This window comes from Mustela nivalis, assembly GCF_964662115.1.
Source record: "Mustela nivalis genome assembly, chromosome: 13".
Taxonomy (NCBI): Eukaryota; Metazoa; Chordata; class Mammalia; order Carnivora; family Mustelidae; genus Mustela; species Mustela nivalis.
This window is the reverse complement of record NC_139032.1, coordinates 84,883,877-84,897,199: the sequence shown is the minus strand read 5'-3', so window position 1 is coordinate 84,897,199 and position 13,323 is coordinate 84,883,877. Positions and strand designations below refer to the sequence as shown.

General features: G+C 54.9%; 1 protein-coding gene across 2 annotated transcripts in view; it reads right to left on the bottom strand.

The window, feature by feature from the left end:
- Positions 1–8,498: 8,498 nt before the first annotated feature.
- MVB12B (multivesicular body subunit 12B) overlaps positions 8,499–13,323 on the bottom strand; it is a 186,463-nt gene continuing 181,638 nt past the window's right edge. For both annotated transcript variants that reach the window (XM_082695607.1, XM_082695608.1), the window contains exon 10: positions 8,499–12,367. In XM_082695607.1, the coding sequence (XP_082551733.1) occupies positions 12,281–12,367 (87 nt within the window). In that variant the 3' untranslated portion in view covers positions 8,499–12,280. The remainder of the gene's footprint in view (positions 12,368–13,323) is intronic.

Here is a 13,323-nt window from a genome sequence, read left to right as displayed (position 1 = left end):
GGAGATTTGTACCTTTTGGCCCACCCCCACTGCCTCTGGTAACGGCCGCTTTTTGTATTATGAGTTGAGTTTTTCTGTGTTTGTTTTTTAAGAATCCACATATAAGTGATATCATATGGTGCTTGTCTTTATCTGACTTATTTCACTTAGCAAAATATCCTTTTTAATAAAAGAATTTATTTATTCCACAGAAAGAGACAGCGAGAGAGGGAACACAAGCAGGGGGAGTGGGAGAGGGAGAAGCAAGCTTCCCGTCAGGCAGGAAGCCCGATGTGGGGCTCGATCCCAGGATCCTGGGATCATGACCTGTTAGCCTAATATCCTTAAGATCCATCCAGGTTGTCTCAAATGGCAACATTTCTTCCCTTTTTATGGCCAAATGGTATTCTGTTTTATATATATATATATATATATATATATATATGTATATCACATCTCCTTTACCCATTCATCCATCAGTGAATGCTTGGGTTGTTTTCATGTTATTTTTAAATAGATATTATAAATAATGCTTCAGTGAACAGGAGCGTGCAACTATCTTTTCAAGTTAGTATATTTGTTTTCTTCAGATAAATACCCAGAAGTGGGATTGATGGGTCACATGGTAGTTCTATTTTTAATTTCTTTTTTTTAAAATTTTATTTATTTATTTGACAGAGAGAAATCACAAGTAGATGGAGAGGCAGGCAGAGAGAGAGAGAGGGAAGCAGGCTCCCTGCTGAGCAGAGAGCCCGATGTGGGACTCGATCCCAGGACCCTGAGATCATGACCTGAGCCGAAGGCAGCGGCTTAACCCACTGAGCCACCCAGGCGCCCTATTTTTAATTTCTTGAGGGACCCCCATATATACTATTTTCCATGGTGGCAGCACCAGTTTTCATCCCCAACTACAGTGCTCTATAACCTTGCTAACACTTGTTATTTCTTGTCTTTTTGATAATAGTGATTTTAACAGGTGTAAGGTGATCTCTCTTCATGGTTTTGATTTACATTTTTCTGTGGAGTGATGTGGAGCACCCTTTCACGTATGTGTTGGCCATCGGACTGTTTGTCTTTGGAAAAATGTCTGTTCAGGTCCTCTGCTGATTTTTAAATCAGATGTTTGGGTTTTTTGCTATTGAGTGCTGGGAGTCTAACTTGGGTTCATCAAAAGACCCCATGAAAAGTGAGGATAGAGAAGCCATAGAGTGAGAAGAGATATTCGCACAAATACATGTTAAAGAACTCTCTTTGAGAATGTTTACAGAATTTAAGAAATAAACTAAGGAAAAGGTAGACCGTACAATAGAAAAATGGGCAAGAGACTTAGCAGGTTTTCACAAAAGATGATATGCAAACCAAACATTCAGTAAAGGTACGAACGTGTTCTCGACCTCATTAGTCAACAGGGAAATGCAAATTTCAAATGTAATCAGATACTACCTCGTATGTACTAAAATGGCTAATTTTTCAGTCTTAAATCTTGTTAAGGGTGTGGAGCAACTGGAACTTTTTTGCCTTGCTGGTGTGAGTGTAAATTCCTACAGCCATTTTATTTTTTTAAAAAGATTTATTTATTTATTTTAGAGGGAGCACACAAGTTGGGGGAGGGACAGAGGGAGAGGGAGAGGGAATCTCCAGTAGACTCCGCACGGATCTCATAACCCTGAGATCAGGACCTGAGCCGAAATCAGGATCAGATGCTTGATTGAGCCGTGCCGGCACCCTGATCAGAGAGGATTTTAGGTGCGATGTCAATACTTTGGAATTTATTGAGACTTCTTCAGCGGCTTAGAACACAGTACATTTTGAAAGGAGACGAGATCTATGTTGGATCAAAAGTGCTGTGCTTCTTAATTAGGCAAATTACTCAAATCTTTTATCTGTCTGCTCATGTATGTTTTTAATTGAGGTACAGTTGCCATATAACATATTCATTTCAGGTGTACAATATGATGATTCAGTATCTGTGTATCTTGCCGGTAGTTTTCAAATATGCAGTACAGTCTCCTCAGCTCTAGTCACCGTGCTGTATGTTATATCCAGAGGACCTGATTATCTCACAGCTGCAAGTTTGTCGTTTTTGACCCCTTCACCCCTTTCCTCCTACTCCCACCACTGCCTCTAGCAACTGCCAACTTTTCCCTCTATCCCTGAGCTTGTTGTGTGTGTGTGTTTTTTTGTTTGTTTGTTTGTTTTTTAGGATTCTACATACACAGGAGATCGTACAGTATGTGTCTTTCTCTGTCTGACTTCACTTAGCACAGTGCTCTGAGTTCCACCCGTGTTGTCACAAATGGCAAGATTTTATTCTTTTTTATGGTGGAGTAATATTAAGTGGTGTAATATACACCCCGTCACACACCTCCATTCATCTGCCGGATGGACACTTAGGTTGTTTCCATGTCTTGCCTGTTGTAAATAATGCTGCAATTAACACGGTGGGGGAGGGGTACAGATACCTTTTTGCGTTAGTGTTTTTGTCTCTTCAGATAAATACTTGGAGTTGATCTTGATGGGTCATACCATTGTTCTATTTTTTATTTTTTGAGGAACCTCCATACTGTTTTCCACAGTGGGCATGGCAGTTTACATTCTCACCAACAGTGTGCAAGAGGTTTTCTACGTCCTCTCTAATTCTTTCATTCATTTTGAATTAATTTTTGTGTATGGTGTAAGGAAATGTAAGGAACAATTTTGCATATGGTGTGAAGAAAGTTCAGGTTCATTCTTTTGCATTTGGCTGTCCAGTTTTCCCATCATTGTTTACAGAAGAGGCTGTGCATTCCCCATTGTATATTATTGGTCCTTTGGCTTAAGTTGGTGGGCCATATAGGCACAAGTTTATTTCTGGGCTCTTTATTCAGTTCTGTTGATCTGTGTGTCTGTTTTATGCCAGTACCACACTGTTTTGGTTACTCTAACAACTTTAGTAATACAGTTTGAAACCAGGGAGAGTGATGCCTCCAGCTTTGTTCTTTTTTTTTTCTCCCCCAAGATTGCTTTGCTCCTTGGGTCTTTTGTGGTCTCACACAAATTTTAGGATCCTTGGTGCTGGTTCTAGTTCTGTGAAAAATGCCACTGGAATTTTGATAGGGGTTGCACTGAATCTGGAGATTGCTTTGAGAAGTACAGACATTTTAACAATATCAGTTCTTGGTGTGCCTGGGTGGCTCAGTGGGTTAAGCCTCTGCCTTCAGCTTGGGTCATGATCTCAGGGTCCTGGGATCGAGCCCCAGGTCAGGCTCTCTGCTTGGCGGGGAGCCTTCTTCCCCACCCCCTCTCTATGCCTGCCTCTCTGCTTACTTGTGATCTCTGTCAAATAAATAAATAAACTATTTTTAAAAATATCAGTTCTTCCTCTGTGAATAGGGAACATCATTCCAGTTATTAGTGTCTTCAATTTCTTTCATCAGTGTCTTAGAATGTCCAGTGCACAGGTCTTTCACCTCTTTAGTTAAATTTATTCCTATGTATTTTATCCTTTTTGGTGCTATTTACAAATGGGATTGCTTTCTTAAATTCTCTTTGTGATGGCACACGATTCGTGTATAGAAATGCAGCTGATTTTTTATATATTGATTTTATATTCTCCAACTTTACTGAATTCATTTATTCTAACAGCTTTTTGGTGAAGTCCTTAGGGTTTTCTCTCTATCATATCATGTTGTCTACAAATAATGACAACTTCTTTTCTTCCCAATTTGGATGTATTTTATTTCTCTTTCTTGACAGATTGCTCTGGCTAGGACCTCTAATACTATGTTGAATAAAAGTGGCGAGAAGGAGCATCCTTGTTTGGCTCCATCCCTCAAAACTCTTCCCCACTGAGTGTGTCAACCATGGGCTTGTCCTATAAAGCCAATATTATGTTCTAGAGAATGTATGGGAATTAGAACGGATAGGTTCATTCCGTTTATACCCACTTTGTTAAAGAGTTTTTAATCATAAATGGATGTTGCATTTTGTCAAATGCTTTCTCTGCATCTATTTTATCCTTTGTTTTGTTAATGTGGTGTAGCATTGATTGATTTGTGGATATCGAACTATTTTTGCATTCCTAGAAAAAATTGCACTTGCTCATTGTAGTTGGTCTTTGTAGTGCATTATTGAAATCAGTTTGCTAAAGTTTTGTTAAGGATTTTTGCATCTGTGTTGACCAGGGATGTTGGTCTGTGATTTTCTCGTGGTGTCTTTGTCTGGTTTTGGTATCGGGGTCACGTATTTGCTCGTATTTTGCATGCATGACCTCGTATTTGCTCATGTTTGATAAATTTGGCTAGTTTCTAGAAGAGATATAGTGAAATCTTCAAGTGTGATTGCTGATTTTTCGGTTTCTTTTCCTCTCTGGCCTGTTAAGTGTTTCTAGGCAGAGGGGTGGGAGCAGGTTGTTTTGAATAAGACCCTGATGTTTCCAGGGTTGTTCTCTCTCTCGGGGAAGCTAATTTTTGTTTCTATTAAATTCCTTTTCTGTCTGGACTATTAATTCTTCTTCTGATGTTGGTTGGTGTCTTGTCTTCCTTTTGGTGGACCTGCTCTTCTGGAGTCTGTTCTCCTGTGAATTTATTCCTGGGGACTCTAAGCTTCGTTGCTGGTACCATGTAACCGAGGGATGTGCTAGAAGCCCCCAGCTTGGTGGTTCTTAATCTCAGCTGGATGTTGGCATCACCCAAGGAGGCTGGAGAAGACTGACTCATGGGTCCTCCTCCAGAGACTCTGATTTCATGGATCTAGATGTGGTCTGGGCACAGGGAGTTTTAAAAAACTCTCTAGGTGTTTCTGTCATGCGGTTAAGGTCGTGAAACCTTGTGCCCCCTCCCGAGAAGGACAGGGAGGATGGGGGTAATGGAGATGCCTTGGGTACGCAACTGTGCCGACATCTGCCCATGTCCCCTCCCCCTGTAGGAGATCCAGACCCTCATGGAAATGTCCAAGACCTCTCTCCAGCACCATTTTTCCTAAGACTCACATCTCTGGTTGCACTTACCTGGCCCAAGGTGTGGGGAGAGGGGAGGAGGGGGCTCAGGGGTCAGCAGAGCTGCTGTTTTGGTGGTGAAGGGATGACATGGCCCACCCAGCGCAACGGGTGTGTCTGTGTGGGCGATGAATGAGCCCCGCCAGCAAACCGGTCCCCCCATGTGTTCCCTGATCTGTGGCATTAGCCGACTTTGCCTCTCGTCTGCTCTTCCCCAAAGCCAAGCCCCTCCTAGCTTTACTGTTAGCTCCTGTGATCCATAGATCTTCTTTTTGTGGCAGCCCCAGAAGTTGGGCTTGAAGGAGAGAACCAGCAGCCCATGGCTGTTCATCTTCCTGCCACACACCCGTTGTGGATCTTAATGGATGCCACGACTTCAGATGGGCCAGGTGTGGGCCCAGGTGTTCCTCTGGTCTCTGGCCTCCTTGGGGCCAGCATCAGGACTTGTCCAGGGAGGGCTGCTGCTGGTCATGACCGTCCCTGAGGTGGTCACAGGTCTCACAGCACGTGTCACTGAGGGCCCATTCGTCCTGGGCTGCTTAGCAGTGGAATCCAGCCCACCTGTCTCCTTCCCCACTTTGAGGAATTCATTCAAAGAACATTTGCTCATACCTGTTTTGTATTCTAGGCTTGTGCTAGGTGCCTGATTTGCATATGTGTGTGTGGCTAGGGAGGAACGTGTCCTAAATGAGACCTGCACCCTTCCTTCAGGAGATCACCTAATGGAAGGATCAAATTGCTGTGGTGTCCCATCGGGTCAGTGCTTCTGGGGTACAAGGTGTGGCGTAGCTTGAAGGGGAGGAACATTAGTTTTGCCTCCAAGGGGTCAGGTAGGACATCACACAGGAGGTGTATGAGCAGAGTTTAGAGGATGAGCAGGACTTGACCAGGCAAAAAAATGAGGGAAAAGCATTCTAGGTAGAGGGAATAGCCTATGCCAAGACGAGGAAGTACAAGGTTTAGAGTATGTGAAATCACAAATAACCTGTCAAAGAGATTTGCAGGCAGTGACGCTGGGACAGGAGGCGGACTCAGACCGAGAAAGGTGGTGCTGGGAAAGCTGAGGGGCTTCGATCTCGTTCTTAAGGTGAGGGGCGAAGCAGTGTAAGCGGAGCAGCCCTGTTAGGTGGCTCCGAGGCCGATGGCGGGGAGAGGAAGACCCTGGAGGTGGCGGAGTGGTTAAGGGGCCCATGCTGTAATCCAGGTGAAAAGTGTCAAGGGGCAGAACTGAGAAAGGAGAGGCAAGAAGAGAGAATAGGAGGGGCTGAGTTTGGGTGCACATTTAGACGGGAGAACTGTCTAGCTGGAAATGGGGTGACCACAGATGGCTCCAGGTGGTGGCAGAGGCAGCTCTGCAGGAGACGGGGGGTGGGGTGGGGTGGGGTGGGGTGGGCTGGGGTCAAGGGTTGGGGGGGCGCTGTTCCAGGATAGGGGGGTCAGGAGAAGGGGAGCCGTTTAGGTCTTGAGTGGGGGAGATGGTACGTTCCGCTTAGGATGGGCTGAGGTCAAGGTGTAACACGGAGGGATGGGCTGAGGTCAAGGTATAATAACACAGAGGTGGTGCCCCCAGGTGGCTGCTGGAGCTTAGGGAGATGGGCCTGTGACCAAGCTGAGCACAGCTGAAGACCCAGGCTGCCCTGGGCGGCAGTGGGGAGCACACGGAACCGGAGGGAAAGGTCAGGGTGGGACTCAGGGAGCCCAGAGCTATAGCCACGAGCCAGGGCGGCTGGGGACACCCAGGCAGGAGCAGGGGGAGAAGTGGAAGAGACCTGGTGGGGGGGATGTGGGGGTGGAGGGGGGCGGGCTAGACCGTCAGCTCCATGAGGACAGGGAGGACGGTGGCGTGGAGTCCCTGCTGAATCCTCACGTGGGCTCAGGTCCTACACGCGGGAGGTGCTCCCCCCACCTGGTGGGAGGGGACGGACAGACAGACGGATGGGAAGATGAAGGATGCTCCGCCCACCTCGGGGGCTTCTCCCCGTGGCACAGAGCTGCTGATGGAGGACTTCTCCATCTCCCCGGGAAGGGCTGCCCCGCTCCTGCTGCCCCCAAGGCTTGCGCTCCCCTGTCCGTGGGGAGATGCCTGTCAAGGTTCTGAATAAATCTAGACCTGCTCTAGATATGTCGTGATCACACACTCCCCTGCCCCCCCCCAATCCCCTCAGCCTGAGCTGCCGGGGCTGGGAGGGGTCACCTGACCCAGGCTGGCCAATCAGAGTCTGTCCTGGGACTCTCGCCTTTGGATCTTTTGAACGGAGATCCACGATCTGGAGTGGCCGTGTGGACACACGAATGTGTGCGCCACGTGTGCTGGCACAGAGAGCACACGGGAGGGAAGACCAGAGTGTGCGAGGCTGGAAGCAGCTGCCCAGGCAGAGGCAGGTGAGGCAGTGCGGGCAAGAACAGGAGACACGGGCACCGGGTCTGGCCACGAACCCTGCCTGGGCCTAGGCTGCTCTGAGTAGGTTCTGGTTTCTCGCTGCCCAAAGGCTGGCCAGGTGCCTCCCCCTGGGCCCCGGGGATCCACTCGTCTGCCTTCCTGAGCAGACCCCGAGGCCTCCTGCAACTAGACTCGGGGTCCTGGATGCCGGAGGCCATTGCCCGCCCTCCCCTGGTGACCCAGCTCTAGCAGGGACTCCGCAGTGTGGATGGCAATACCGAAGCCAGGCCCGCGGTCTCTGCCTGTGCTCGGTGTCCCGCGGGCATCCTCGTCCCCTCTTCCCAGGCAAGCCATGGAGGGAGGCAGGGTCCCCCTTCTGTGGGTGATAGGTGACCAGCTAAAGGCCACACAGGCAGGGCAGAGCCAGAATCCGACTCCAGCTCCTCCAGCCCCCCTCGGCTGCGTTTCCTTTCTTCCCAGCGAGGCTAGAGGTGGGGGTCCAGGGCTGGAGGCGCGGACACTTCCGAGGCTCTCACCGTCCTCATGAGGGAAGGTGGCCCCTTTCGGAGTCTGGCATAAACAGGGCCTGAGGCAGAGACAGCCCCGACCGACCGTGATGTCTCGCCCAGACACGCAGAGGTCACTTCGGGAAGAGGCAAAGAGCTTTGATCCTGAAACCTGAACTGACGGGGTCTGCGAGGAGCCCCGGGCCGTGTCCCGTGGCCCTTCAGTCCCCTCCCCGGTGTCGGGAGTGGCTTCTCTCAAGCAGGTGAGCAGTCAGGACAGGACTGAAGCTGCGGGGGCCGCGCGTCCTCCTGAGCAGCCCCCCGGTTCTGCACGCGGCACAGACAAGGCCCTGGGCCCTCCGCACCTCTGCATTCCTGGCGGGCGACCTGCTTCACGTGCTTTTGTGGCGTTTTCGCCTGCGAGGGGCATTCCAGAGGGCTATTCCCAGAGAACAGCAGGGCTTGCTTTGCCCTCCTGAACTCCCAGGGCTCGTACCCAGGCCTCTCAACTCAGCGGGGTGCAGAGAAGCCTGCCAGGCCTTTCTAGAGGGCTGGGAGGCGCAGTGGTGGCCCTGTGCCCCCGTCCCCTTGGCCGGCCGCGCCAACGTCTGGGGTGATGCTGACCTCGCTCAGGAGGCGTCACAGCAGCAAGCCGGGAAAAGGTTAAAACAAACATTTATTTAACAAATTATATTAAGACAGACAATCACACAGTGAAACTTCCCTTTGCCAAATACAGGAGTCACCTCAAATAAATACAGTAAGGGCGTCGTTCCTCTGCGGGTACACAGCAGCCTGTCCCAGGCCCCGTGCGGTCCCAGGGCAGCTCCCGGGCCTTCTGCTGGGAGAACGGAAGCCCTGCTGCAGGGTGGTGACAGCCACTCCCGGGCCGCATCGGAACAGGTGAAGACAGAGGGGCCAACCCAGGGGTGCCGGGCTGGGGGTTGGGCACGCGGCGGCCGCCTCCAGGCCCAGAGGCCCCGGTGTCCCGGTGGATCGTGGCCTGAGTCAAATGAGCTCGGCTTCTGCCCCCCCTGAGCAGGCACGTGGCTGCCGTGTCAAGGCCCTCCGTGGCCCTCAGGCTCCCCGGGGGGCCGGGGGGCCCTCGTCGTCAGGGTGGAGCGACTGGGCAGGCTGAGCACCATGGCGCCCTGGAGGGGCGGCCAATCACGCTAGAACCAGGGAGGCTGGGGGTGCCGGGAAGTCTTCACGGGGCAGGAGACAGAAGGGTCAGAGCGAGGCATGTGCTTGGGCCGGGCCCCCTGGCGGGGTGGCTCCGAGATGAGACGCGGCTCCGGACTCCATCCCTGCCACTGACCCCTTGTGCTCACAGACGGGCCTCCGCTTCTTCCTTTGTAACAAGGAGTGACGGACATCCACTTCTGGGGGTTTGTTTTTTAAGGGGAATAACAGGAGAAAATGTGCTTACGGTGCCGGCCCGGTGGCTGGCGAGGAGCAGGGGTTCTGGCGCGGGTGAATCCTTGCTGGCCCCTGCTCCCGCCGCCTTTCCGCAGGACACGGGGCCGGGAGGCAACTGGCGGGGTCGTCCTGCCGCCAGCCGGACCCCAGTCAGGACTCCCAGCGAGGGAGGCGCCAGCAGCTGCCCTCCTCTGGCTGGGGGGACAGGTGTGGGGGCTGTAACCTGGTTCCTCCGCACCCACCCGGCTGTCCAGCTCTCCGAGCGGGAGAGGGTTGTGGCCCAGATTAGTTCCTGGACTCGGGGTGGGAAAAAAGCCTTGATACGACTTTGACTTCGCGAGTGAACGTGCAGCCAACAACTTACTCCTTACTACCTTTGTGCCATGTCCAAGGGCTTTGGAGGGAGACTGTGCATTTTCAGGGGGAAAAGGAAAGACAACAGGAAAACTGTGCTCTGGTTAGTCTTTTTGAGGAGGGACGGAAGCAGGGAGTGCCGGGGCGGGGGGGCGGGGGGCCAGGCCGCTGCCCTTCATGCTTCCGAGGACCCTCCCCCTCCCCTCCCCACGTGGCCCCAGGGTTGGTGAAGAAACGCTCCCTCCCAGGCACGAGCCAGGGGTCCGGCTGTCCTGCGGTCCTCATGAGCCCCCACGCGCACCCCCAGCCTACCGTCACGTGCTTGCTTGCCCCCCACCTCTCAGGAGGCAAGGAAAGGGGCTAGAGCAGCCTGCAGTCTACCCCTGACAGCAGCCTTTCCCTACCACGGTCATTGCATCACTTGTTTAAGCTGTGGTTCAGGGGTACACACAGTCACTGTCACACGTAGCTTCCGTCTACGGTGCTGTCAAGGTGGCCGCAGCCCGGCCGAGCCCAGCAGGTCTGCCCTCCTCCCGGTGCAGCCCGGCCTTGCCCTCCATCGGTCCGCTGGCCGCAGGACAGCCCCGGGGGCTCGGGAGGGCAAGCGCCCGCCTCCTCCTGGACAGCCCCGCCCCCCCGCCCGGCTCCCCCATGCTTGTCTTTGGGACTCTCCGCTAAAATGCTTGCTTGTCAGTCAGGGACAAGGGCCGCCAGGTGCTGTCGGATGACAACCTCACAATTAGGCCACGAGCAAAGTGCACGAACCAAGGGAAGAGGAGTAATGGGGGTCGCCCCTCTCTGTTGGGCTTTGGGTCACATGGGTCACTTGGTTTTGGACGAGCCACCCAGGCAAAACGCAGTAGACATGGGGTTCCAAACTCCCCAGAACCACGACCAGCTTATGTCAGTGGGTGCCTCTGAGACCAGTTCAACAGCTCTGTCCTCTCCTGGTTAAGCACCAGTCCCAGAAGGCCCGCAGACGGACTGCTGGCTCCAGCCCGTGGCCCCTGGGGGTTCCACCCACTGCCGTGGGGGCCCAGGACGGCCGGCCTCACCGGGGACATCCTCAGGTCCGGGCAGAGGCAGGCAGAGGCAAGCACTTCTCTAATGAACAGAGATCAGGAGGTTTTGGATGAACATCAACAGGCGACCGGGAGGAGGGGAGCTGCTTGAGGCGGCAGCGCCAATGAAGGTACATGAGGTATTTTGGCCTGCCCCGCTGCTTAGCCGGCGGCCACCCTCCTCAAGGTGTTGGCCCGTTCAGATCCGTCCCGGGCGCCCTGGGGAGGCAGGCTCCGTCCCCGGCCGTGGCCGTGGCTCTCCCGTGCTCTCTTTGTGTTGGGGGACCCTCCCCACCCTCCATGCCCCTCCCCAGCCTCCAGACACATGGCAAGCCTCACGTCCAAAGCTCCAGCCATCAGGGGGACCCCCCCCCCCCCACTCAGAGGGGAGATACCAACATTCTGTGGAATTGATTCAGGACAAATCCCGAGAGCTAGACCAGGCAGGCCACCGGGGGGAGGGCCTGAGCCCCCAGGGACGGGGGCAGCCCCGTTCTCATGGCAAACACACGTGGAGCTGAGCTCGGCGGCCGGCGTGGTGAGAAGAGCCTGTGCGTCTGCTAGCCAGTTGTGGTGGACGGGTCTACACTGGTCCCAGCTCGGTGGCCTGGCTCAGACGGACTTTCTAAAACAAACGTTGCTGTTTGTGGAGCGCGTCGCGATGCCTCCTGGCTCTGAGGACCAGGGTGACAGTGTCCCCGTGTGCCTCTGGGGCAGGCCGCTGGCTGAGTGTCTCCTCACTTGTGGCGGGCCTGTCCCTGGGGCAGGGCATGGGGCCGAGGCAGCTGGCATGGCAGTTGGCACATGGGCGTGGCAGAGATGAGCCCTTTGGGAGGAATGGGGGCGTGTGGCGGGGGAGCACAGTGTCCTGGGCAGCGACCGCGCTCCGAGCAAGCACCAGGGCCCTCCGCCCTCTCACCCCAAAGGCAAGTCCTCGGTGCAGGCCACTGGGCGTCCTCTCCCCGACCGTGGTGTGTCCAGTGTGTGGCTTGGGGGTGGAGTCTGAGGTGTGGCTGCCAGTGGGCAGGAACCTGGGCTCGGGGTCACTCTGGGACCACAGGATTCTTCCTCCCCCGTGTCGTCCGCAGTGAGATGCTCAGGGCACTCGCTGCTGCTGGCGTGAGGGACTTGTTCCACGGCAGCCCCGAGTCTGGGGCCCTTGGGGAGGCCTCAGTTGCCACCCACCTCTGGGCCTTCCAGAAGGATGTGGATAGCTCTGTGGCAGGCAACAGTCAGGAGGAAAGGGAGTCGGCGGTGTCACTGGGCAGCTCCAGCACACGTGCGGGGCCCTCGGGGTGACTCCCGGGGTGGGTAGGGTCATTTGTAGGAGGGCCGGTCGTCACACAGACACGTTAAGAGCTGTTGGTCACTACAGCAAACACAGATTAGTGGCGATTATGAACAGTGTCCCCAGGGAGGCGGGGGTGTCCCGTTAGGCAGGCCGAGGGCCAAGGAGGTCAGAGCCCAGCTGCCCAGAGTCTCCCGGGTGAGCCCCACGGTGGGCCGGTAGGGAAGGGTGGGCAGGAAGGCCTGGGCGAGGGAGGGGCGCTCAGTAGTCTGGGCAGCTGCGTCTTCTCCCCACGGGGACAGGGTGGTGGCCGGCCCCTCAGGACTGGGGGATCTGCTGACACCGGGTGGGGCTGGGCGGGAGCCGGGCGGCCGCGCTCTGCTCCGTGCGGAAGCTGTATTCGTACTGGAGGAGGGAGAGGACAGAGAAGCAGGGTCAGTGCCGGAGAAGAGCAGAGCAGCCCCTCCTCGGCCCCAGGCCCGGCCCGCAGGGACCCGAGGCCACCTTGCCCAGCGTGTGCCCTCGGTGCAGTGTGTGGGTGGGGGTGCATGTGGGGACGCACCTCTGCGGCTGGAGGTGGCCCCCAGTTCCCGATGACGGATTCTATTCCCAGTCCCTGCTCTGCTCTCCGCAAGGAGGGACTTTGGGGCCGGAAGCCACGAGCTGGCCGTGGGCCGGGCTGCTTGCCAGGAGAGGGGTCGCAGGCGGGGTAAGGGACCGCGCTCTGGAACGCCATCCCCCACCTGACCTGAGGCCAGCCACAGCCACCAGGCCCGGGGGACCCTTGGTCCCAGTGCTTCCTTGCTTGCCTGCTGACAGGCTAGGAGACCCCGGGGAGGGGCAGGCGGCACCCCGCACGTGTGTGCCCTCTCCTGAGTTCCCAGCGCCAGTTCCGGAAGGTTGTGTGACTGTCCTCCGTACCTGACGAGGGCCCGAGGCTCCAGGAGGGCAGCACCCCACAGTGGCAACCCGGCCTGGGCCAGAATGGTCCTTGGAGGGGCACCCCCGTCCCCTGCCCCACCTCATGCTGAAGACCGAAGCTTACCTGGCTCTCGGTCACGGACATGTCAAGGAAGGTTCCAAGTGTGACGGAAATTCAGAGGTACTTACAGAGGGAAAGGGGAAGGCCTGCGGCTCACCCCGAGGGCTAGGAGGGACGGCACCTTCCAAATGTGGGGCTGGTGGGCCGGGCCGCAGAGTGGGCCTGGGGCGGGGGGGCTGCAGCAGAGGCCACAGCAGCCGTGTGGGCCCATGGCTTTGGGACCGAGGAGCTTAGAGGAGGTCAGGCAGGTGCAACATTTTGAATCCCATCTCAAGACTCTTTAGCAGTAGAATTGCCCTAACCAGGGCTCCTCCCTGTA